The sequence below is a fragment of the Coregonus clupeaformis genome, chromosome 5 (genome assembly GCF_020615455.1).
Source record: "Coregonus clupeaformis isolate EN_2021a chromosome 5, ASM2061545v1, whole genome shotgun sequence".
Lineage (NCBI taxonomy): Eukaryota > Metazoa > Chordata > Actinopteri > Salmoniformes > Salmonidae > Coregonus > Coregonus clupeaformis.
In genome coordinates, this window is record NC_059196.1 from 27,708,050 (window position 1) to 27,734,436 (window position 26,387).

General features: G+C 43.3%; 1 protein-coding gene and 2 non-coding genes across 3 annotated transcripts in view; 1 reads left to right on the forward strand and 2 right to left on the reverse strand.

The window, feature by feature from the left end:
• Nucleotides 1-4,180: 4,180 nt before the first annotated feature.
• LOC121566923 (F-BAR and double SH3 domains protein 2) overlaps nt 4,181-26,387 on the forward strand; it is an 83,411-nt gene continuing 61,204 nt past the window's right edge. The window contains 2 exon segments of the mRNA XM_045213849.1: nt 4,181-4,756; nt 8,677-8,774. Of these exon segments, the coding sequence (XP_045069784.1) occupies nt 4,736-4,756; nt 8,677-8,774 (119 nt within the window). The 5' untranslated portion in view covers nt 4,181-4,735.
• trnat-agu lies at nt 20,272-20,345 on the reverse strand. Its single transcript has one exon. It is a non-coding gene; the product is annotated as a tRNA-Thr (tRNA).
• trnat-agu lies at nt 20,448-20,521 on the reverse strand. The gene has a single exon. It is a non-coding gene; the product is annotated as a tRNA-Thr (tRNA).

Below are 26,387 nucleotides of genomic sequence, written 5' to 3' on the forward strand. Positions count from 1 at the left end.
AATATAAGTTATTATTGCTCCCTTATAATTATCAGTGATTTCATTTTTGATCCGTTTTTGTGAGCGATGTGGCCACTTTCGTTTGTTTCCTGCTGCTTCAAGTGAAGGGTGTTGCCCTTCTCTGTTGCGGTAAAACCACGTGCAGTTATTATGAGGATGACAACGTCTAATGTTGGCTTCAACTTGGCTTTCCATACTAATCCTTCCATTAAAAAAGGAACCTGTTTTTTTTGGTAACATTCTCATTATTAAAAACAGCCATGGTGAGATTAATGCTACCACTATTCATGTATTTGCATTGGCCTCACAGGCTACAGAAAAATCACCATACATGCATCCAATCTATTTAGCCAGGCAATGTCCTCATTATTCTCACATAGTTTAGAATGTAATAATAAATTGAATATCAATTAATTGGCAAGGCCTAACATTTTTATTATTCTTAAAGTGATAATGGCCTACTTTATTTTGTATTTTATTTGACACTTTTTTGCATACTTTTGGGGGGAGGGGAGTTCTACATTCGGCCCTACATGTACAATGATATAAATTATACAATTGTATAAGACTGAGGTCCTTGAAAATTACAATTAAGTGCTTGAAAAAGTTCCTAAATGTCCTTGAATTTGACTTGCCAATGTCTGTATGAACCCTGCTTAAAGGATGTACAGAGCTGTGAAAAAGTATTTGCACCCTTTCTGATTTTATCTATTTTTGTGGCAGGACTTGAACTGCTTGTTTCAAGTCCTGCCACAACATCTCAATTGGGATTAGGTCTGAACTGACTAGGCCATTCCAAAACATCAAATTGTAGCTTTTTTGCCATTTTTATGTAGACTTGATTGTGTTTTGGATCATTGTCTTGCTGCATGACCCAGCTGCGCTTCAGCTTCAGCTCACAAATGGATAGCCTGACATTCTCCTGTAGAATTCTCTGATACAGAGCAAATTCTCTGATACAGAGCAAGTCTTCTATTAAGGCAAGTCGTCCAGGTCCTGAGGCAGCAAAGCATCCCCAAACCATCACACTACCACCACCACGCATGACCGTTGGTATGAGGTTCTAACTGTGGAATGCAGTGTTTAGTTTTCGCAAGGCATAATGGGACCCATGTCGTCCTAAAAGTTGACTCAAGTTTGCCAAAAAGCAGCTGGAAGCACCTGGATGATTATCAAGACTCTTGGAAGAATGTTCTATGCACAGATGATTCAAAAGTATAACTTTTTGGACAACATGGGTCACATTATGCCTGGCGAAAACCAAACACTGGGAAATTGACAATTCATGTTGCTGTCCACTCAACTGTACCGTACCTTTTCTTTATTTTTACTGTATCTTTCACGTCAGAGATCGACACAGGTGCCAACTCATTACATGGACCTCAAACAATCTCAACTGTAATGCATTCCTTTAACTGTTGACTCATTGGAGTGTAGCGCTCTACTAAACCACTGAGACTGTGTGTGTGTGTACAGTGCCTTGCAAAAGTATTCATCCCCCTTGGCGTTTTTCCTATTTTGTTGCATTACAACCTGTAATCTAAATTGATTTTTATTTGGATTTCATGTAATGGACATACACAAAATAGTCCAAATTGGTGAAGTGAAATGAAAAAAATAACTTGTTTCAAAATATTCTAAAAAATAAATAACGGAAAAGTGGTGTGTGCATTTGTATTCACCCCCTTTGCTATAAAGCCCCTAAATAAGATCTGGTGCAACCAATTACCTTCAGAAGTCACATAATTAGTTAAATAAAGTCCACCTGTGTGCAATCTATGATCTGTCACATGATCTCAGTATATATACGCCTGTTCTGAAAGGCCCCAGAGTCTGCAACACCCCTAAGCAAGGGGCACCACCATGCAAGCGGCACCATGAAGACCAAAGAGCTCTCCAAACAGGTCAGGGACAAAGTTGTGGAGAAATACAGATCAGGGTTGGGTTATAAAAAAATATCTGAAACTTTGAACATCCCACGGAGCACCATTAAATCCATTATAAAAAAATTGAAAGAATATGGCACCACAACAAACCTGCCAAGAGAGGGCCGCCCACCAAAACTCACAGACCAGGCAAGGAGGGCATTAATCAGAGAGGCAACAAAGAGACCAAAGATAACCCTGAAGGAGCTGCAAAGCTCCACTGCGGAGATTGGAATATCTGTCCATAGGACCACTTTAAGCCGTACACTCCACAGAGCTGGGCTTTATGGAAGAGTGGCCAGAAATAAGCCATTGCTTAAAGAATAAAATAAGCAAACACGTTTGGTGTTCGCCAAAAGGCATGTGGGAGACTCCCCAAACACATGGAAGAAGGTACTCTGGTCAGGTGAGACTAAAATTGAGCTTTTTGGCCATCAAGGAAAACGCTATGTCTGGCACAAACCCAACACCTCTCATCACCCTGAGAACACCATCCCCACAGTGAAGCATGGTGGTGGCAGCATCATGCTGTGGGGATGTTTTTCATCGGCAGGGTATGGGAAACTGGTCAGAATTGAAGGAATGATGGATGGCGCTAAATACAGGGAAATTCTTGAGGGAAACCTGTTTCAGTCTTCCAGAGATTTGAGACTGGGACGGAGGTTCACCTTCCAGCAGGACAATGACCCTAAGCATACTGCTAAAGCAACACTCGAGTGGTTTAAGGGGAAACATTTAAATATATTGGAATGGCCTAGTCAAAGTCCAGACCTCAATCCAATTGAGAATCTGTGGTACGACTTAAAGATTGCTGTACACCAGCGGAACCCATCCAACTTACATTTTTACATTTTAGTCATTTAGCAGACGCTCTTATCCAGAGCGACTTACAGTTAGTGAGTGCATACATTTTCATACTGGCCCCCCATGGGAAACGAACCCACAACCCTGGCGTAGCAAATGCAATTTTGCCTTGAAGAATGGGCAAAATCCCAGTGGCTAGATGTGCCAAGCTTATAGAGACATACCCCAAGAGACTGGGGGGGGGGGGGGTGAATAGTTATGCACGCTCAAGTTGTTTTTTTTGTCTTATTGTTTGTTTCACAAGAAAAAATATTTTGCATCTTCAAAGTGGTAGGCATGTTGTGTATATCAAATGATACAAACCCCCAAAAAATCCATTTTAATTCCAGGTTGTAAGGCAACAAAATAGGAAAAATGCCAAGCGGGGTGAATACTTTCGCAAGCCAGTGTATGTGTAAACATTTTACTATACTTGTGAGTACCAGAGGTCCTCACAAGAACAGTAAACCAAATAAAATTCAGAGAAGTGAGGACAATTTGCCGGTCCTCACTTGTAAAAAAAAAAGGCTATTTTAGGCTAAGTCGGTAGGTTTAGGGTTAGAATTAGAATTAGAATTAGGGTTTAGGTTAGGGGTAAGGGAAAATAGGATTTTGAATGGGATCAATTGTTGGTCCCCAAAAAGTCCTCACAAGTAAAGTACTACATGTGTGTATTTATTTCTTTATTTAACTAGGCAAGTCAGTTAAGAACAAATTCTTCTTTACAATGACAGCCTACCAAAAGGCCTCCTGCGGGGACGGGGCTGGCATAAAAAAAAAATAATAATAAAAAAAAAAAATAATAATAATAATAATATATATATATATATATATATATATATATATATATATGGACCAAACACACATCACAACAAGAGAGACAACACAACACTACATAAAGAGAGACCTAAGACAACAACTTAGCATGGCAGCAACACACGACAACACAGCAAGGTAGCAACCCAACATGAAAACAACATGGTAGCAACACAACATGGCAGCAGCACAACATGGTAGCAGCACAAGACATGGTACAAACATTATTGGGCACAGACAACAGCACAAAGGGCAAGAAGGTAGAGACAACCATACATAACGCGAAGCAGCCACAACTGTCAGTAAGAGTGTCCATGGTTGAGTCTTTGAATTAAGAGATGGAGATAATACTGTCCAGTTTGAGTGTTTTTTGCAGCTCGTCCCAGTCGCTAGCTGCAGAGGGTGAAGGACATCTACGTTTCCAATCTCTGCGGTGTGCTTGACTTGGACTGAAATAAAGAGCGTAAATTGATGAAGCTAGGGCGAAAATCTATATTTCTGGGATTGGCTAGCTTTCAAATGTCTGGACGATCTGGCTTTCTACCTTCAATCGATGTTTCCTTGATTGACTACACTTTCTTGTTGCTATGCAGGCCCAGAGACGCAGCCAGTCGTCTTTCGAAGCAGCAACGGCGTATTGTCTGTTACGACAAGGGGGCGTTAGTTTCACGTAAAACAACCATTCGTTTCTGTTTTTTTAGCCCCTATTACAAGAGCTACCGATTCGGATGTTGTTGCTAGCGGTTTAAAACAAGAAAGGTCTGTTATAGAGCTATGTAGAAAATAAATAAAGGAATGTTTCTGGCGCTGTTTGGATGTGCCTTTACCTTCCATCACCACAGGGAGGTACAGTTGTGCCTCATTTCGCGGGAAGCCTCCACACCTCTGGCCTCACTAGGTTTTCCCATCATTTCCCAGTCCCCGTCTGTCTCCTGTAGAACCCGCACGCAGTGTTGTCCCGAAGTCTGTTAGTGTAGAGTTGGTTTAGCCAGCGTTCGCTTTAATTCTATAATTGCCGCCAGAGTCAAAATCTGACTCCTCTTTTCACAGTTTCCCTCAGTGGAGGTTTAACGAATTATCCAGCCTACCTTGGATTTCTTTGGAATAAACATATTTCTTAAGGAATACACTATTCATGCCAATGCTTCAACATGCAGCCCCCACCGAGAAAGGTGAGTTTTCCCCCTTTACTTGGCTAGCTATTTCTCTCCATCTAAATTATGATAGATAGCTGGCTAACTAGTAGCAAACAGTGGGATGTTGACTTGCAAATAACATTGATGTGTAACGTTAACGTTAGATACTTAGCTAGCTTGCTATTATAAGCCATGTTATTTGGTGTTGCAAATATTGTAGCTATTTGTATTCGGCTGTCAATTTCAATCCCTGGTTGTAGTTGTGCCAGCTAGTCAACCAACTATGCACTACGAGCTGTTTGGTTAGCTAGCTAGCTAGCTAGATAGCGTTTCCTCAGGCTCAAGACCTCAACCAGACCTATCTACTAGTTGAATAGCCCAACAGAAAGGTATAGCTATAGGCCTAGTAGTTTTTAAAGATGCATTTGGGACATAGTTAGCTAGTTGATAATGTTTCGAAACAAATTTGAAGTACGATGATGAACTATAAACGGGACACAAACATGCATGACAGCTCCGATGTTATCGCTGTCATCTCATCTGGAGTAATGACTGATGCTTCCCCTCGTAAAACATTGCTAACCAGAAGATAGGATGTGAGTGTGCATTGTAGCCACACAATGGGTTTTAACACACCCTTGCCTTGTCTTTTTAGTGTATTTGGACAAAACGTAGCTAGCTAACTAGGTATTTTATTCGCGCCGTTCAGACAATTGACGCAGAAGGAATGTTCCGCTGTTGGTCAGTTAGTGAATGGTTAATAACGTTGTTCGCTAGCTCATCACAGCTGTCGGGTTATTACAGACAGCACACACAAAACACGCACACGGCACACACACACCGCTCATTTCATGTCCATACTATAGAGACCGGTAGTCATTCGGTCTCGAGCCTTAGTTTGCATCACTGATCATTTTTAACGACATGACCTCTGCCGATTAATACAAGAGTATGGAGTAGGTCCACGGGCCATTGTTTACAGTACACACGTCTTCCCTTTGTGTGTGTGTGTGTGTGTGACAACTATCTGGTACAATGTAGAATATACTGTAACAAAGCATAGTGTCCCTTTGTTCTATCTGTCTGCCATTCACATGTTGTGTGTGTATGTGAGAGATAGTCTGTGTTTCTCTTTCATGTTCTTAGTTATTCTAGAAGAGGTCTGAGAACCAATTACGGGCTTGCAGTACCTCCGCACGGTTTTTAGTTAATTACTGGTTATTCCCGGGTGCTGTTGCTGCTCCACTGGGTCTGTCAGACACATTGTGGGCAGACTGAACATGTCACATCACGTCCTCCCCTTTATAGGTGGGATAGAGAGTACATCTCTCCCTCTTGCTCCCCATCTCTCCCTCTTCCTCCCCATCTCTCCCTCTTCCTCCCCATCTCTCTCTCTCTTTGTCCCTCATCTCTTTCCTCTTTCTCCCTGCCCTCACTCTCTCACCCTTGCTTGCTCTCTCTCTCCTCACTCTCTCTTTCTCTCCTTCTTTTTTCTGTCTCATATGTGACTGATGAAAGGAGAGATGGAGTGAAGTCAATTTTCCCTGATAAGCCCCACCATGGACCTCTCCTTCTCTATCTCTGAAAAGCCCCACCATGGACCACTCCCCTTCCATGGACCACTCCCTCTCTATCTTCAAAGGCAGGCAACATGAAAGCTACAGGACACACTGATTGATTGTGTGTGTGTGTGTGTGCTCTGTGTTGTTGTTTTGTGTAGAACAGTCATGAATCTCCAACTGCGTAACCCCAGTGAATTGTCAGTGGAATTCTCCCACCAAGAGACAATGAGTATGGTTACATGCACACAATAATACGATTGTATTATGGATAGTCAGACTAATATAATTGTTCCGTCCCGTGTAGCTCAGTTGGTAGAGCATGGCGGTTGCAACGCCAGGGTTGTGGGTTCGATTCCCACGGGGGACTAGTATGAAAATGTATGCACTCACTACTGTAAGTCTCTCTGGATAAGAGCGTCTGCTAAATGACTAAAATGTAAAATGTCAATTAAAAATGTTATGCAAGAATGATTTCCCTAATAATCCTGTTTACATGACACATCTGAAATCGGGTGACCTGATAAATGCCGATTTGATTCTGAGTTCGGACATATAAAGTTTGCATGTGAAACTATTTCTAAGATGCATACTTTCCGGGGGTTTTCGCGCATATGTGGGAGGCTTGCGCTACCGGTGCTGGCACATGCGCAGATCAAATACACAGCTGGAACGCCGATTAAGCTAATAATTGTCCTAATAATTTGAGATTCAAGATTGCTCAGAAAACCAGGTGTTTTAATCGGTGTATGCTTTCTTCGATTTTGACCTTACACCAATTTAAGATAAGCAGAGTAGAGGCGTCACCATGTTTCAGTTCGACTGGCGCCTAGCCGAACTCAGCTAGCGGAACCGAACGAGTGTGTTCGCATACTCCCTTAAGACATTTGCTTGAAAAACAAGAAAAAAGTGGCAATAGTACTGTTTGTCCATTTTGAGATGCCGTAGCCAGTATACGCTTCCTCAAACTAGACATAATTAATCTAAAATAACTCAAGAAATCTGTCATTAATTGTGACGTTTTTGCTGAAGAGATCTTAGTCGGTCAATTTGACATCTAAGTGAACATCGCGTGCGTTGCAAAATAAATGTACACATACATGTTATTCAATCATTGCACCCACACTGCTCGCGCTCGTCAACGAGTCTGCGTGACCAGCCGCTAAACTAGAACTCGGCTCTATTTGTGACGCTCAATGCGCTGCAAGTCCTGCCTCTCCCATCTCCTCATTGGTTGTTAGGAGCATCTACCCACGTGGGCGATTGAAAGACACACTCCAGTCCAGTTGGTGGTGGTAATGCACCTTTTAAAGTTGGTTGCCAAACGCAATATAAAGTCCGAAGAAGAAGAAGCCTGAAGGAGGAGAGATTACTAGAAACAAATTTGGTACCCATTTGATCTGTGGATTAATTGTCAGAGTAGAGGACCTTGTGCATTTCAGGTAAAATAACAACCCAATGTTTATATCCCAGGACAAATTAGCTAGCAACAGCAAGCTAGCTAGCTAAATTGCCATACATGTTTAATGCTTTTCAACCTTTCCCCAAGTTAATATAGTTGGTTCAGAGTTCGTTTTGAACCTGCGTGTCCTGATCGCGTCTGGTGTGGGAGGAAAAAAATCAACATGCGCGCGATGGCGCACACTGACGCACGCGCGGTTTGGTCAGCATGTCAGATGTTTGGTGCAGTATTTTTCAATGAAAACATTTGCATGAAAACGAGGCGTCTCACGTTGAATGACAAGACTTTATTGACGAATCCCTACCATTGCCGACGAAGGGGCGTAGACTTTGGCTCTGAACTTCGGCTTGCCTCTAGAAAAAATGTTGTGTGCCTGAACAGCCGAAAAAACCCTCACCGAAGTCAAAAACTATCAAAAGTGTCACAAAATGTCATCATAATATATGCACAAAATCTTCCTAACTGTTTCGGCTGGGACGCATGCGGACGCCTTAAGGTGTTTACATGAATAATGCCATACTCGGCCTACTGCCATAATCAGTTTAATATCTAATTATTAGTGTGCATGTAAACGTACTCAATGGCTGATAATGACTGTGAGTGTGCGTGCTTGCGTGGGTGGGTGAGTTGGTCGTTGCGCAGAGTAAACGCTGATCGCTGTGAGTAAAGTAATGAGTAAAGTTGCGTAAACTGCGTTTACCTTTGATTACCCTCCAATACACCAGTTTACCTTTGATTACCCTCCACTACACCAGTGGGAGTGTCTGTGCAGTTCGTGCCTCTCTAGTGCAAGTTGGTAGCTGCGTGGACAAATGCTAAGGAGATTACTGGGCTCCTGCTTCGAAGTCACCCCATTACTTATGGTAACTTCATATAGCTAAATCTACCTTTGATTGATTGATTGACTGACAGTGTGACTGTGTCCCTCCCTGCAGGTTAAAGTGACCCAGGAGCTGAAGAATACTCACTTAGAGCAGATGACCAGACTGCACCTCAAACATCAGACAGAATGTGACCTGCTGGAGGACATGAGGTAAACACACTACACACACACACACATAACAGAGGGGGTTTGGTCGACCACGTTCCCTTTCCTGAGACTTGAAGAATTGCGTTAGCTCCCCACACACACAGACTTAAATCATATTATGAAAAACCAACCGAGAAGAGAGAGAATGGAAAGGAACGGATAAGGAGGAGTATTCCAGTATTCCTATTTATTGGAAGAACACACAGACCTGGGATATGACGAAGGAATTTCCTGCTTCTCTGCTTCTCTCCCCCCCAGCTGGACATCTTTTCTGTCCTTCTCTCCTTTCTCCAGGTTTGACTTTTCCCTGTTCCATAAAGTGGAGAGGCCTGTTCTGTTCTATTGGCTCAAGACAGAGTCATGCAGTCAGAAAGAAGTTGGTTGCAGAAGGGAAATTGCAATGAGATCCAAATCTACTGCGGGTGTGTTCAGAGTACAGCAGCAGTAATGGCACACTCCCCCCTCCCAGCTTGACAACAGAAGGAACCCCCCCCCGCATGCTCTCTCAATCTCTCGTATCTGTGTACACAAGGCATATATGTTTTATGACAACATATATATATATATATATATATATACACACACACACACGTGTCTGTTCGAGAACAGATCGCCTCGCTGCACCACTGGTGTTTGAGGAAAGATTTTGTGGTAACTCCTCCTCAGTCTCTGTTTGGTAAGAGGGGTGTTAGCAACTGGTAGGGAGTCTGCTTAGCGCTTCTTGTGTTCACCTGTATCTGTAGCCCCTGTTTTCTGCGGCTAGGTTTAGCAAAACTAGTTAGCTAATGTGTGCTTGCTGATGCGTATCGGTATGTGTGGCAGGTGTGAGTATGTGTTTTGTTTATGCGAGAGGAAGAATATGCCAACATTTTATATAGGGCTTGTTTCAGTTCCTTGGGAGGGACATAGACACAGAGTAGACACACACACACACTTTCCTCTGAAGAGCTGAGATATTAACTCTTTATGCCCCAAAGCTGCTCTGTTCATTAACCCTAATTATTCCTGGGGCTTGTTTAATCGGAGGGGACAAAAACACCAAGACATGCACCTAGACATGCACCTAGACACGCGCACACACACAAACAAATATCTAGACACACAAGTACACAGACAAATTAAAGGAGAGAGAGAGAGAGACATTTCACTTGCTTTGGCAATGTAAACATATGTTTCCCATGCCAATAAAGTCCCTTAAATTGATTGAGAGAGAGAGAGAGACAGCCAAGTGGCTTTAATCCCCAGAGACAGTCCTGTAGATGGAGTGGGCTCAGAGCCAGCCAGCCAGCCAGCCAGCCAGCCAGCCAGCCAGCCAGCCAAGTGGCTTTAATCCCCAGAGACAGTCCTGTAGATGGAGTGGGCTCAGAGCCAGCCAGCCAGCCAGCCAAGTGGCTTTAATCCCCAGAGACAGTCCTGTAGATGGAGTGGCCTCAGAGCCAGCCAGCCAGCCAGCCAGCCAGCCAGCCAAGTGGCTTTAATCCCCAGAGACAGTCCTGTAGATGGAGTGGCCTCAGAGCCAGCCAGCCAGCCAGCCAGCCAGCCAGCCAAGTGGCTTTAATCCCCAGAGACAGTCCTGTAGATGGAGTGGCCTCAGAGTGAGGAGGAAGAGTTCAGTGAGTGAGCTAAGAGTCCTAATATGGCCTGTTGCTCATGGTTATAGCGTTGTAGGCTAATATGGCCTGTTGCTCATGGTTATAGGGTTGTAGGCTAATATGGCCTGTTGCTCATGGTTATAGCGTTGTAGGCTAATATGGCCTGTTGCTCATGGTTATAGCGTTGTAGGCTAATATGGCCTGTTGCTCATGGTTATAGCGTTGTAGGCTAATATGGCCTGTTGCTCATGGTTATAGCGTTGTAGGCTAATATGGCCTGTTGCTCATGGTTATAGGGTTGTAGGCTAATATGGCCTGTTGCTCATGGTTATAGCGTTGTAGGCTAATATGGCCTGTTGCTCATGGTTATAGGGTTGTAGGCTAATATGGCCTGTTGCTCATGGTTATAGGGTTGTAGGCTAATATGGCCTGTTGCTCATGGTTATAGCGTTGTAGGCTAATATGGCCTGTTGCTCATGGTTATAGCGTTGTAGGCTAATATGGCCTGTTGCTCATGGTTATAGCGTTGTAGGCTAATATGGCCTGTTGCTCATGGTTATAGCGTTGTAGGCTAATATGGCCTGTTGCTCATGGTTATAGCGTTGTAGGCTAATATGGCCTGTTGCTCATGGTTATAGCGTTGTAGGCTAATATGGCCTGTTGCTCATGGTTATAGGCTAATATGGCCTGTTGCTCATGGTTATAGGGTTGTAGGCTAATATGGCCTGTTGCTCATGGTTACAGCGTTGTAGGCTAATATGGCCTGTTGCTCATGGTTATAGCGTTGTAGGCTAATATGGCCTGTTGCTCATGGTTATAGGCTAATATGGCCTGTTGCTCATGGTTATAGGGTTGTAGGCTAATATGGCCTGTTGCTCATGGTTATAGCGTTGTAGGCTAATATGGCCTGTTGCTCATGGTTATAGCGTTGTAGGCTAATATGGCCTGTTGCTCATGGTTATAGCGTTGTAGGCTAATATGGCCTGTTGCTCATGGTTATAGCGTTGTAGGCTAATATGGCCTGTTGCTCATGGTTATAGCGTTGTAGGCTAATATGGCCTGTTGCTCATGGTTATAGCGTTGTAGGCTAATATGGCCTGTTGCTCATGGTTATAGGGTTGTAGGCTAATATGGCCTGTTGCTCATGGTTATAGGGTTGTAGGCTAATATGGCCTGTTGCTCATGGTTATAGCGTTGTAGGCTAATATGGCCTGTTGCTCATGGTTATAGCGTTGTAGGCTAATATGGCCTGTTGCTCATGGTTATAGCGTTGTAGGCTAATATGGCCTGTTGCTCATGGTTATAGCGTTGTAGGCTAATATGGCCTGTTGCTCATGGTTATAGCGTTGTAGGCTAATATGGCCTGTTGCTCATGGTTATAGCGTTGTAGGCTAATATGGCCTGTTGCTCATGGTTATAGCGTTGTAGGCTAATATGGCCTGTTGCTCATGGTTATAGCGTTGTAGGCTAATATGGCCTGTTGCTCATGGTTATAGGCTAATATGGCCTGTTGCTCATGGTTATAGCGTTGTAGGCTAATATGGCCTGTTGCTCATGGTTATAGCGTTGTAGGCTAATATGGCCTGTTGCTCATGGTTATAGCGTTGTAGGCTAATATGGCCTGTTGCTCATGGTTATAGCGTTGTAGGCTAATATGGCCTGTTGCTCATGGTTATAGGGTTGTAGGCTAATATGGCCTGTTGCTCATGGTTATAGCGTTGTAGGCTAATATGGCCTGTTGCTCATGGTTATAGCGTTGTAGGCTAATATGGCCTGTTGCTCATGGTTATAGCGTTGTAGGCTAATATGGCCTGTTGCTCATGGTTATAGCGTTGTAGGCTAATATGGCCTGTTGCTCATGGTTATAGCGTTGTAGGCTAATATGGCCTGTTGCTCATGGTTATAGCGTTGTAGGCTAATATGGCCTGTTGCTCATGGTTATAGCGTTGTAGGCTAATATGGCCTGTTGCTCATGGTTATAGGCTAATATGGCCTGTTGCTCATGGTTATAGGGTTGTAGGCTAATATGGCCTGTTGCTCATGGTTATAGCGTTGTAGGCTAATATGGCCTGTTGCTCATGGTTATAGCGTTGTAGGCTAATATGGCCTGTTGCTCATGGTTATAGGCTAATATGGCCTGTTGCTCATGGTTATAGGGTTGTAGGCTAATATGGCCTGTTGCTCATGGTTATAGCGTTGTAGGCTAATATGGCCTGTTGCTCATGGTTATAGCGTTGTAGGCTAATATGGCCTGTTGCTCATGGTTATAGCGTTGTAGGCTAATATGGCCTGTTGCTCATGGTTATAGCGTTGTAGGCTAATATGGCCTGTTGCTCATGGTTATAGCGTTGTAGGCTAATATGGCCTGTTGCTCATGGTTATAGCGTTGTAGGCTAATATGGCCTGTCCTTGCCTGAAACCACACTTAAGCCTTATTTAGAGGAGTTGCTCTATCGTCTGTCTCTCTTTTTTTCTTTCTCTCTTTCTGTCTTTATTTCTCTCTGTCTTTCTCTCTCCCCTCTCTGTCTCTCCCTTCATACCTCCATCCCTACATTATCACTCTGACCATGGTAATATGGGTGTTTACATTTTTATAGTTCAACGCTCTATTGATCCCAGCTCTTTTCCCATGTTTGATCCCTCTCTCTTTTGTCTTTCACTTTCGTTCACTCTGCTGAGACACACACTATACACACACTATACACACACTATACACACACTATACACACACTATACACACACTATACACACACTATACACACACAAACAATTGCACATAACCACATGCTGTCAGACTCACACTCACCCACAGGTCTTGTCAGGGTGTTTGTTTTTAGCTTCACAGCTGATGCTGACACAGCCTCTTGAGTCACACACACAAGGTTATTATCATTTTGTGTTTTTATATTAGTTTTTATTTCGATTAGATTTTTATTAGAAATTCAGCTTAGTTTCGATTAGTTTTCAGACCTGATTTGCTAGTTTTTATTTAGTTTAAGTAGTATAAAGATACGTCTATTTCGTTTTTATATTATTTCATTTTAGTTTTAGTTAGTTAGGAGCTAGGTTTCCATCCAAATGGCAACAGATTTTTATGAGAATATTCTAAAATCACAATTTAAAAAATGTGCATTTTTCCATCAGGTGTGTGTTTTCATAAAACTGACTTGTTGCGGATAAAAAGCTGTGCATGATGACGAAGTGCACATAAAAAGCACACTTGTATTTTCTACGTTACTATGGACCGACTGGGCCGAATGGAAAACTGAAGTTGAATGTTTTTCCATCACATTTTTAACTCTGATGGTTTTGTCACAAAAACTATTGCGATAAATAGCAAACTAGCACATCTGGTTTTGGCTCATGCTCTCTAGACAACAGACGCTGATAAAGCGGACAGGGTAGGTTACATGATGAGAGCAAATAAAAATGATTAGAGCAAGATCATTTTGATTTGTTAAATGTCAACCAAGCATCGATCATCTTGCCACCAGTAATTCAAATAGTTCCCTTGATATGTATTGGAAATCACAGTGCACTTAACCAACACAAATTATGAAGTTATGATATAATTTATGAAGTTCATCATGACTTATTTCATTTGCCTTTAAACTATTCATGCCTTTCCATGTTGTGGTGGCACAATGTAACATATCATCGAAGTTTACCTCGACATTATGGTTATTATCAAATCAAAATCAAATTTTATTGGTCACATGCGCCGAATACAACAGGTGCAGACATTCCAGTGAAAAGCTTACTTACAGCCCTTAACCAACAGTGCATTTATTTTAACAAAAAAAGTAAAAATAAAACAACAACAAAAAAAGTGTTGAGAAAAAAAGAGCAGAAGTAAAATAAAATAACAGTAGGGAGGCTATATATACAGGGGGTACGGTGCAGAGTCAATGTGCGGGGCACCGGCTAGTTGAGGTAGTTGAGGTAATATGTACATGTGGGTAGAGTTAAAGTGACTATGCATAAATAATTAACAGAGTAGCAGCAGCGTAAAAATGATTGGGTGGGGGGGCAGTGCAAATAGTCCGGGTAGCCATGATTAGCTGTTCAGGAGTCTTATGGCTTGGGGGTAAAAGCTGTTGAGAAGTCTTTTGGACCTAGACTTGGCACTCCGGTACCGCTTGCCGTGCGGTAGCAGGGAGAACAGTCTATGACTAGGGTGGCTGGAGTCTTTGACAATTTTGAGGGCCTTCCTCTGACACCGCCTGGTATAGAGGTCCTGGATGGCAGGAAGCTTGGCCCCAGTGATGTACTGGGCCGTACGCACTACCCTCTGTAGTGCCTTGCGGTCGGAGGCCAAGCAGTTGCCATACCAGGTGGTGATGCAACCAGTCAGGATGCTCTCGATGGTGCAGCTGTATAATTTTTTGAGGATCTGAGGACCCATGCCAAATCTTTTCAGTCTCCTGAGGGGGAATAGGCTTTGTCGTGCCCTCTTCACGACTGTCTTGGTGTGTTTGGACCATGATAGTTCGTTGGTGATGTGGACACCAAGGAACTTGAAGCTCTCAACCTGTTCCACTACAGCCCCGTCGATGAGAATGGGGGCGTGCTCAGTCCTCTTTTTTTTCCTGTAGTCCACAATCATCTCCTTTGTCTTGGTCACGTTGAGGGAGAGGTTGTTGAGCACGCACCCCTGAGGGGCCCCCGTGTTGAGGATCAGTGTGGCAGATGTGTTGTTACCTACCCTTACCACCTGGGGGTGGCCCGTCAGGAAGTCCAGGATCCAGTTGCAAAGGGAGGTGTTTAGTCCCAGGATCCTTAGCTTAGTGATGAGCTTAGAGGGCACTATGGTATTATATAAATATATGCGCGTAAATACATTTCCACCGCAATTGTCACAATCTATTTCACAGACAAAAAAATTATCCACCCTTGTCTAGTGTATTTTGTTTTGTCAACATTGGGAAAATCTACAGACAAATTAGTTTCCATCAAGCCTGTTGTGATTTTTTTTTATGAGTCAGGTAATTCATCCACATGAAATGGTTGGATGGAAAGCTGGAACCTGGTTAGGGACACAGAGCGTGCGTAGAAGGCCAGGAGACATGCTTTTTAACTTTAGTAGTGCATGTAAGAAGAATCAAGCTAGCTACCTAGCTGTTTTATCCTAATGTTAGCTAGTGATAGCTACTGTTAGTGATGCACAAGCGAGGCATATTTGGAACATTGCCATCTCCTGGCCACATCCTAAATGGCGCTGCAGAAATTGACGTTTTAGGGCTCCTAACCAATTCTGCTATTTTGTGTGTTTTTTGTTGTTGTAACTTTTTTTTAAACGTAATGTTTTTGCCATTTCCTATGACCAAAAAGAGCTACTGGACATCAGAACAGCGATCACTAACCTCGATTTGGATGAAGACTTCGCCGGCTGCGCTGGACATACTGCTCACTCTGAACCAGGCCGTAATCCCCGACACTCGGAAGAAAAGTAGAGGGCGATATAGAGGCCGACGTGCGGGCACCCTGATGAGACTACGGCGGAGAGTAAATAAACCCGACTATACTATCAACGGGACATTAAGAACTGGAATATACTATGCTTCTCGGAGTCATGGCTGAACAAGGACATGGATAATATATAGTTAGCTGGTTTTTTATGCATCAGCTGGTGCGCAATCTCTAATATTAAGGTTCTGCTCGCCTGAGTTAGAATACCTCATGATAAGCTGCAGACCATACTATTTACGGAAATAGTTTATCTATTTACCACCACAACGATGCTGGCACTAAGACCTCACTCAACAAGCCGTATAGGGCCATAAGCAGACATCTAGAGGCGGCGCTCCTAGTGGCCAGGGATTTGAATGCAGGAAAACTGAAATCCGTTCTATGTCATTTCTACCAGCATGTCACCTGTATACTAGAGGAAAACAACCTCTAGACCACCTTCAGGGCCATGTATATAGCCAAGTTATCCTGTTTCCACTTACTTTTCTATTGTTTCTCTAGTTTCTTTCTGCCGTAATTGTTGGGAAGGGCCTGTAAGTAAGAATTTCTGTTAGTCTACACCTTTTGTTTACGAATCATGTGACAAATAACATTTGTTTTGAAATTAAACGTTATTTGATTTATCCTCCAGATTCAGTAGCTTGAAAACCCAATTCGATTTTTGCCCAAACTAAAACTAAATATAATTCATGATGGTTTTTATTTTATATTATACAACGGGTGGGTCTCTAATCCTGGATGCTGATTCGTTAAAACCGCTTTCCAGACAGTATCTATCTATAGTAGTTTTAGTTTTTGAAACGGGTTTGTTTAAGTATTTTATTTTAGTTTACTGAATGGTTTCTTAATGATTAGCTTTTGTTTTAGTTTCAGATTTAGTTTACTATAATAACCTTGTACACACACACACACCACTCAGGAATGACAGGAAGGGGTGGGAAGGACCAGAGGATTTTGGGTAATGGTTGATCTCTCTCTGGCCACAGAGATGAAAGGAAAGTTTATTTATCCACCAAGAGTGAGGGATGGAGGAAGGAAAAGAAAAGAGTGGAGAGGAAAAATGGTTGTTTGGAAAAATGTACTTTTATTAATTAATTTGTTTATGAATCAAGGCTGCTGAGTATGGCAGGGAGCACAAAGGAGCACAGATGGGATGAAGCTAATATGATCACATGCATTTCTGATTCAGATTTAATTTCTCTTCCTCTCTTGAGGACATTCGTTTTCAATGCCTTTGTCAAAACACAACATTACTGAAAGAACAAACTCAGCAAACACGGTCTACAATAGAGCCACAGGTCATTAAATAACACAACCAGCCCCCACACCTAACAGCAAGCCTGTTAATGCTAGTTATGTGAGCTTGCCGGCAGGATTCAAACTGCCATATTCTGTCCTCAGTGATACCAGTCATTAAATAATATTGAATATTTAACCAGGTGTAAATGAACCTTTGGGGAATGGATCTGTGTGCGTGCGAGCGAGTGAGCATGTGAGATCTGATCATTGGTTGCTCTTGTTTACCTACAGCAGAGCTAACCATGGCAGCGTTGCCATAGAGGCATGAGAGGCCAAGACATGTCCAAAGATTGTGTGTGTGCGTGTGCAGGCCGAGTGTAGGCCTATTTTTCCCTATTTTTGTGTGTCAAAGAGAGAGAGAGCTGAAAGAACGAGAGCTTGTTGGCGACAGTGGGTGGTGTGTGAGAGAGCATATTTGGAGTGTGAACACATATGGATGTCTTGGAGCCTGAAAGCATGTGACAGAGAGAGGAGGAGGGAAGGAGGGAGGGAGGGAGAGAGGAGGATAGGGAACGGGGAAGAGGGGGAGGGAGGAAGAGAGGAAGAGGGAAAGGAAAATGAGATTCAGATTCTGTCTCCACTCACTCACTCTCTGTCTCCGCTCACTCTCTGTCTCTGTCTCCGCTCACTCTCTGTCTCTGTCTCCGCTCACTCTCTGTTGCACTGTTCTGTAGGAATTTACATTCTAATGGAATCCCACACATTCTAATCATACACACAATCACAGTCACTCTCTCATAGCCACACACGCACACTAACTGCAAAGCTGTCCAGCCAAAACAAGCCCTGGCCTCTTTTAGCCCACCTCTGGGTCAGTCTGTGAGGGTGTGGCTCCTAATAATACCATTTACATTTACATTTTAGTCATTTAGCAGACGCTCTTATCCAGAGCGACTTACAGTTAGTGAATACATTTTTTATTTTATTTTTTTATACTGGCCCCCGTGGGAATCGAACCCACAACCCTGGCGTTGCAAACGCCATGCTCTATCAACTGAGCTACATCCCTGCCGGCCGTTCCCTCCCCTACCCTGGACGACGCTGGGCCAATTGTGCGCCGCCCCATGAGTCTCTCGGTCGCGGCCGGCTGCGACAGAGCCTGGATTCGAACCAGGATCTCTAGTGGCACAGTTAGCACTGCGATGCAGTGCCTTAGACCACTGCGCCACTCAGGAGGTTACCCACCTCTGGGTCAGTCTGTGAGGGTGTGTCTCCTAATAATACCCACCTCTGGGTCAGTCAGTCAGTCTGTGAGGGTGTGTCTCCTAATAATACCCACCTCTGGGTCAGTCAGTCAGTCTGTGAGGGTGTGTGTTACGGATACAGGTGTACTGTATGTGTATTTGTGTTTTTCCTCTCCTTCTGCCCTAATTCAGGTGTCCATTGTGTTCCTGATTGGTGGTCGTTGGGGTGTCCCATCTGTCAGTCGTCAGTTCATCTGCTGATTGCTGAGGTGGACCAATCAGTGGACAATCCTCCTGATTGCACCACCTGTTTCTGGTTTTCATTACCCAATCACATCACACATCCCCTGGTTTAAAAACCCAGTCAGTTGTGTTTTTCAAGTAGATTTTTTCTTTCTTTCTCACACATTAGGCCACACATACCTTTTTGATAGACAGACTACCTTTGTTCCTTCATACACCACATAGTCATAGCCCATACATCTCACTCTGTCCTGTTCCATGTGAGAATGTATTACTGGGGTGTCTTGTTTGCTATTGTCTAGTCACTCGTTTGCTGTTTAGTCCCTATTTACCTATGATGTTTGTTTGTGCCTGGGAAAAGGGGATTTTTAGCAAGTCGCCCTTGGGCATACACTACCCGTAGGAAAACTTAGTCTAAAAACACTAGTTAGACCTGAGTGGACCACCCACTGTGTTTTTGTGTAGATAGTAACAAGCTAGCGGTTCTTGAGGCAGGCAGGATCAGTTTAGGGGTTTTTGAATTTATTATTTAATTGCTTGCTCAGCCCCTTTCCCCAAACCGTTTACCGTGTGTTTAAAATAAACGTTTTGTGTTTGACGGTAGGATTGGTTGTCAGTGTATTTTTGTTCTCACTGTTCCTTTTCACTATTCTAATTCGCATGAGTTATGTTACGGGTCTCTTTACCATCCACCCTAGACTTTTAAAGCCACCGGGTTCGTAACATTGTGGCTCCTAATAATACCCACCTTTTCTGCTGAGGACTTCAGTTACATCAGTGAATTTGGTATTTAAAGATGCACTATGCAGAAATGGCTCCGCCATTTTCTGGTTGCAAAAAATCTAATACTTTACCTAATTTCAGTTTTTGTGACAAAACAACCAAGTATAGTGTAGAGAATCATTGTACCATCTAAACCGCTGTGAAATATATTTTCCATATCCAAATATGTATTTTCATCTGTTTGAAGCTGGTGTACAAAACCGAAAGTAAAAGACACAAAAATAAAACATACAAAAGGGAAGCATAGAAATAGAGCACATAGAACATATCTACCACCACTTAGACTTGCTTTCAATGACAATGACAGATCTATAACTCACATTTCTATGTGGATTTGGTCGGGTCGCCCAAAAAGTTACATATTGCAGCTTTAAATGAGAAGGGAATGCAAACTTTGCCGGGTGTAATTGAGGTACAGTAATGGCAGTACAGGTGCAATGCTTAACCATCTGAAAGGGATGAACCGTGAGACCCAAACCGTTGCTGGCAGCCGCGCAGCTGCATTGTGAATTTACGTGGAAATGTATGATTTTTTTTATTTTTGTGGAAACCGATAACAAATGTGCAGTTGAAACCTTTTTACAAATGTTCCATTTGTCATATCCCTAGTTCATAGGTGCCATGGATGAGAGAGCCTTGCTCTTTGCTGAAAACACTCCCTGCCATTGTTAAAGGCACTACTGAGATTCAAATTCAGAATCTTCTGTTTACTAAACATGCGCTTTAACCAACAGTGCCTGGTGGTTACTCTGCAGATATGTTTTTTCATAGTTCATAGGTGCCATGGATAAGAGCCTTGCTCCAGTCCAGACTCAATGGGCATGTCATTAATTTAAATTACCATTGAACAGCAGGAAATATCCAGAGCTTGTGTTTAAACCTTTAGGTGGAACGTGATCTGTTCTCAAGCCACATGCTACCAATCGAAAAAGGCACTGCTGAGATTCGAACTCAGGATCTCCTGTTTACTAGACAGGCGCTTTAACCAACTAAGCCACAGCACCTGATTGTGACTCAGGGCTTTTGGGAGTTTTTTTATTCATGGTTCATAGGTGCCTGGATGAGTGCCTTGCTGTTTGATGAAAACACTCCCTGCCATTGTAAAAAGGCACTGCTGAGATTCGAACTCAGGATCTCCTGTTTACTAGACAGGCGCTTTAACCAACTAAGCCACAGCACCAGGTATAGCCCCAGGCTGCTCTGGAGTGTGTTGATAATGATTCATAGGTCCTATTTATGAGCGACTCAGTTCTTGATAAAGCAATCTCAGGGCTAAAGTTTAGCATAATCCTCCTAAACAGGATATTCAAAGTGGAGAAGTGGGAATAAAAGTATTTGAGCACTTCTTTTAGAAATCTCAAACTAGCCTAAAAACTCAAACAGTTTCAGTAGTTTATATTGTTGTTAAAGTTTATTTAATTTAATTAGTTTTTTATAACGTTTTTGTAAAGTTTCTTGTTGAAGTCCGATTCAGTCACGCTTTAAAGATTACAGCATTGAGCATTGTTTTTTTTGTAGCCTAAGTGATTGAAGTTGAGTTTATTTTAAATTTGTAGAGGCTTTTGAGTTTTTCGTAGTAAAACAGTCTGCCCCCTGTGAACTCACAACGTTCAGATTATGGGGCTGACGCCTTGCCTACTGTGCCAAAGGGGCTGGAGAACATAGGAAGCATGTGTCTGTTTCAGTGTGTCAGGTTTCTGGGGTAAAGGGTGGAGGTGGAGTTAAACGCTGATCGCTGACTGGCTGATGGTGTTAGTGGGGCATGCACATGCTTCAGCCAGAGGCTCTGGTTCAGAGCACAGCTTTAGAGCAGAGATGCCTAGTCTGTCTGTTGGTCTATCTATCTGTCTGTCTATCTGTTGGTCTGTGTGTCTATCTGTTGGTCTGTATGTCTGTCTATCTGTTGGTCTGTCTGTCTATCCTTCTGTCTGTCTGTCTATCTGTTGGTCTGTCTGTATGTGTCTTTCTCTGTAAAGAAGACACACTGGTGCAGTCAGGAGAGAGAGGATAAATTGTTTTGTGTGGCATGTGCTCCTGTGTGTGTGTGTGTGTGTGTGTGTGTGTGTGTGAAGCAGTCCCATTCTGGACAGAGAAAGGAGAGTGGTTTTTTATAGGGGGTGTTTGGTGCAGTCTAAACAGTGACTAGGGAACCTGTGGAATTTGTAGTGTTTGATTGAGATGTAAACCCAGAATGTCTATGGCTCAGTTTCTCAGACACACACACACAGTGAAGAGCTTGATGAGGTCTCTTCCTGTCTGGGCTGTAATTAGTGTTAAAGGGGATTGTGGGTAGCCTAATTATGCGCTTTAAGCATTGCCTTCCTCTCCACTCTCCCCATCCATCCACTCCTCCCTCTGTCTGCAGACCCTGACCAATCACTTTGTCTGTCTGTCTTGTCTTTCCATCCTTCTGTTTGAGACCCTGGAACAGGAATTGTTCTGGTGTGTGTGTGTGTCATCCAAATGTCCATGACCGTCACAGCCCTAGTAGTTGGTCAATTTAGAGGGGGAAGGGTGGGAGGTTGTGTTTTTTCAAACTGAGAGTTTGAGGCGGAAGTTGAGCTCGTAACATGACTGTGCTGGTTTAACTGTCCTGGGAAAATGTGTTTCTGTGTGTTTGTTTTACACACACACACACACACACACACACACACACACACACACACACCAGCTGGCCCAAGGGATCTGACTCAGAACCAGATCAGCTTTCACTGACCAGAGGAAGAACACACCCTGTATGGATGTTAGTTGTTTGTGTTTAATTTCATATGTTTTTATGTCCAGACATGTCTCATATATATATATATATATATATATATATATATATTTTAGACATTTAGCAGACGCTCTTATCCAGAGCAACTTACAGTTAGTGAATGCATACATTTTTCATACTGGCCCCCCGTGAGAAACAAACCCACAACCCTGGCATTGCAAGCACCATGCTCTACCAACTGAGCTACAGGAGGCCCTATACAGTTGAAGTCAGAAGTTTACATACACCTTAGCCAAATACATTTCAACTCAGTTTTTCACAATTCCTGACATTTAATCCTAGTAAAAATTCCCTGTCTTAGGTCAGTTAGGATCACCACATTATGTGAAATGTCAGAATAGTAGAGAGAATGATTTATTTCAGCTTTTATTTCTTTCATCACATTCCCAGTGGGTCAGTTTACATACACTCAATTAGTATTTGGTAGCATTGCCTTTAAATTGTTTAACTTGGGTCAAATGTTTCAGGTAGCCTTCCACAAGCTTCCCACAATACGTTGGGTGAATCTTGGCCCATTCCTCCTGACAGAGCTGGTGTAACTGAGTCAGGTTTGTAGGCCTCCTTGCTCGCACACGCTTTTTCAGTTCTGCCCACAAATGTTCTATAGGATTGAGGTCAGGGCTTTGTGATGGCCACTCCAATACCTTGACTTTGTTGTCCTTAAGCCATTTTGCCATAACTTTGGAAGTATGCTTGGGGTCATTGTCCTTTTGGAAGACCCATTTGCGATCAAGCTTCCTGACTGATGTCTTGAGATGTTGCTTCAATATATCCACATAATTTTCCTTCCTCATGATTCCATCTATTTTGCGAAGTGCACCAGTCCCTCCTGCAGCAAAGCACCGCCACAGCATGATGCTGCCACCCCCGTGCTTCACTGTTGGGATGGTGTTCTTAGGCTTGCAAGCACCCCCTTTTTCCTCCAAACATAACGATGGTCATTATGGCCAAACAGTTCTATTTTTGTTTCATCAGACCAGAGGACATTTCTCCAAAAAGTACAATATTTGTCCCAATGTGCAGTTGAAAACCGTAGTCTGGCTTTTTTATGGCAGTTTTGGAGCAGTGGCTTCTTCCTTGCTGAGCGGCCTTTCAGGTTATGTCGATATAGGACTCGTTTTACTGTGGATATAGATACTTTTGTACCCGTTTCCTCCAGCATCTTCACAAGGTCCTTTGCTGTTGTTCTGGGATTTATTTGCACTTTTCGCACCAAAGTACGTTAATCTCTTTGAGACAGAACGCGTCTCCTTCCTGAGCGGTATGATGGCTGCATGGTCCCATGGTGTTTATACTTGCGTACTATTGTTTGTATAGATGAAGGTGGTACCTTCAGGCGTTTGGAAATTGCTCCCAATGATGAACCAGACTTGTGGAGGTCTACACATTTTTTTCTGAGGTCTTGGCTGATTTCTTTTGATTTTCCCATGATGTCAAGCAAAGAGGCATTGAGTTTGAAGGTAGGCCTTGAAATACATCCACAAGTACACCTCCAATTGACTCAAATGATATCAATTAGCCTATCAGAAGCTTCTAAAGCCATGACAATTGTTGGAAAAATTACTTGTCATGCACAAAGTAGATGTCCTAACCGACTTGCCAAAACCGTAGTTGGTAAACAAGAAATTTGTGGAATGGTTGAAAAACGAGTTTTAATGACTCCAACCTAAGTGTATGTAAACTTCCGACTTCAACTGTATGTATGTGTATATATATATATATATATATATATATATACTGCTCAAAAAAATAAAGGGAACACTTAAACAACACAATATAAATCCAAGTCAATCACACTTCTGTGAAATCAAACTGTCCACTTAGGAAGCAACACTGATTGACAATAAATTTCACATGCTGTTTTGCAAATGGAATAGACAACAGGTGGAAATTATAGGCAATTAGCAAGACACCCCCAATAAAGGACTGGTTTTGCAGGTGGTGACCACAGACCACTTCTCAGTTCCTATGCTTCCTGGCTGATGTTTTGGTCACTTTTGAATGCTGGCGGTGCTTTCACTCTAGTGGTAGCATGAGACGGAGTCTACAACCCACACAAGTGGCTCAGGTAGTGCAGCTCATCCAGGATGGCACATCAATGCGAGCTGTGGCAAGAAGGTTTGCTGTGTCTGTCAGCGTAGTGTCCAGAGCATGGAGGCGCTACTAGGAGACGTGGAGGAGGCCGTAGGAGGGCAATAACCCAGCAGCAGGACTGCTACCTCCGCCTTTGTGCAAGGAGGAGCAGGAGGAGCACTGCCAGAGCCCTGCAGAATTACCTCCAGCAGGCCACAAATGTGCATGTGTCTGCTCAAACGGTCAGAAACAGACTCCATGAGGGTGGTATGAGGGCCCGACGTCCACAGGTAGGGGTTGTGCTTATAGCCCAACACCGTGCAGGACATTTGGCATTTGCAAGAGAACACCAAGATTGGCAAATTCGCTACTGGTGCCCTGTGCTCTTCACAGATGAAAGCAGGTTCACACTGAGCACGTGACAGACGTGACAGAGTCTGGAGACGCCGTGGAGAACGTTCTGCTGCCTGCAACATCCTCCAGCATGACCGGTTTGGCGGTGGGTCAGTCATGGTGTGGGGTGGCATTTCTTTGGGGGGCCGCACAGCCCTCCATGTGCTCGCCAGAGGTAGCCTGACTGCCATTAGGTACAGAGATGAGATCCTCAGACCCCTTGTGAGACCATATGCTGGTGCGGTTGGCCCTGGGTTCCTCCTAATGCAAGACAATGCTAGACCTCATGTGGCTGGAGTGTGTCAGCAGTTCCTGCAAGAGGAAGGCATTGATGCTATGGACTGGCCTGCCCGTTCCCCAGACCTGAATCCAATTGAGCACATCTGGGACATCATGTCTCGCTCCATCCACCAATGCCACGTTGCACCACAGACTGTCCAGGAGTTCGCGGATGCTTTAGTCCAGGTTTGGGAGGAGATCCCTCAGGAGACCATCCGCCACCTCATCAGGAGCATGCCCAGGCGTTGTAGGGAGGTCATACAGGCACGTGGAGGCCACACACACTACTGAGCCTCATTTTGACTTGTTTTAAGGACATTACATCAAAGTTGGATCAGCCTGTAGTGTGGTTTTCCACTTTAATTTTGAGGGTGACTCCAAATCCAGACCTCCATGGGTTGATAAATTTGATTTCCATTGATACTTTTTGTGTGATTTTGTTGTCAGCACATTCAACTATGTAAAGAAAAAAGTATTTAATGAGATTATTTCATTCATTCAGATCTACGATGTGTTATTTTAGTGTTCCCTTTATTTTTTTGAGCAGTGTACATACATACATACAGTACCAGTCAAAAGTTTGGACACACCTACTCATTCAAGTATTTTTTGGGGGGGACTATTTTCTACATTGTAGAATAATAGTGAGGACATCAAAACTATGAAATAACACATATGGAATCAAGTAGCCACCCTGTGCCTTGATGAAAGCTTTGCACACTCTTGGCAGTCTCTCAACCAGCTTCATGAGGTAGTCACCCGGAATGCATTTCAATTAACAGGTGTGCCTTGTTAAAAGTGAATTTGTGGAATTTCTTTCCTCATTAATGCATTTGAGCCAATCAGTTGTGTTGTGACAAGGTAGGGGGGGTATACAGAAGATAGCCCTATTTGGTAAAAGACCAAGTCCATATTATGGCAAAAACGGCTCAAATAAGCAAAGAGAAATGACAGTCCATCAGTACTTTAAGACATGAAGGTCAGTCAATACGGAACATTTTTAAGAACTTTGAACGTTTCTTCAAGTGCAGTCCCAAAAACCATCAAGCGCTATGATGAAACTTGCTCTCATGAGGACCACTTCAGGAATGGAAGACCCAGAGTTACCTCTGCTGCAGAGGATAAGTTCATTAGAGTTACCAGCCTCAGAAATTGCAGCCCAAATAAATGCTTCACAGAGTTCAAGTCACAGACACATCTCAACATCAACTGTTCAGAGGGGACTCTGTGAATCAGGCCTTCATGGTCGAATTGCTGCAAAGAAACCACTAATGGACACCAATAAGAAGAAGAGACCTGCTTGGGCCAAGAAACACGAGCAATGGACATTAGACCGGTGGAAATGTGTCCTTTGGTCTGGAGTCCAAATTGGAGATTTTTGGTTCCAACCACTGTGTCTTTGTGAGACACGGTGTGGGTGAACGGATGATCTCCGCATGTGTAGTTCCCACCGTAAAGCATGGAGAATGAGGTGTTATGGTGTGGGGGAGCTTTGCTGGTGACACTGTCTGTGATTTATTTAGAA